General features: G+C 41.6%; 1 protein-coding gene across 1 annotated transcript in view; it reads right to left on the bottom strand.

The window, feature by feature from the left end:
• The window catches only part of LOC119594717 (transcription factor SPT20 homolog), a gene marked incomplete at its 5' end in the record, with an annotated part of 7339 nt that overhangs the window by 798 nt on the left and 5942 nt on the right, over positions 1-599 (bottom strand). The window contains 2 exon segments of the mRNA XM_037943776.1: positions 1-67; positions 202-287. Of these exon segments, the coding sequence (XP_037799704.1) occupies positions 1-67; positions 202-287 (153 nt within the window).

The raw sequence follows: 599 nt of genomic DNA, 5'->3' as shown, positions 1-599 counted from the left end.
GCAGGCCTCTCGCTAGGGTGTGGAAATGCTCGTGGACTTTCTCGATGGAAACTACATCCATGAATCTCTGGATGGAAGAGAGAGAGACTATATACGAGTTTGCTTTTCGAAGCATAAAATGCATCCACCTTTATATACAACTTGCAAATTAAATTGGAATATTCTAGTCCAGGGTATTTAGGGTTATTCTAGCAGACTTGCCTCGGCGAGTCCTGGATGGCGGTGGTCCGTTTCACAGCCGCGGCCACCGTTTTCACAAGAACTTTTGTTGTTCAGGCTTGAAATTTCTTTATGGGATAAAGTTAAAAAGGTTACAAGGTTTTATCAAGAATCGGAATTTTAAGGTTACATAGTAAAATCATGGATATAACATAGTCCCAAGTAAGTAGCTAATGACCAGGAAGAAGTCGATAACCAGAAAGAACAAGATTATATATTTCTTGGGTTATTACGCTATGCCTTTATTAGCTAGTAAATGTAACTAATTAAATGGACGTCAACATGCCAAGCCCCTTCCCCAAATCAGCCCCCCCCCTCCCCCCATACTATACACCCATCTCCAAATTCATGATCCCTAATAACACGTACGTCCCCCATTC

The sequence above is a fragment of the Penaeus monodon genome, chromosome 34 (genome assembly GCF_015228065.2).
Source record: "Penaeus monodon isolate SGIC_2016 chromosome 34, NSTDA_Pmon_1, whole genome shotgun sequence".
NCBI classification, from domain to species: Eukaryota; Metazoa; Arthropoda; class Malacostraca; order Decapoda; family Penaeidae; genus Penaeus; species Penaeus monodon.
Note: the sequence above shows the minus strand (reverse complement) of the source record. Positions and strands in the feature narration are given on the sequence as shown.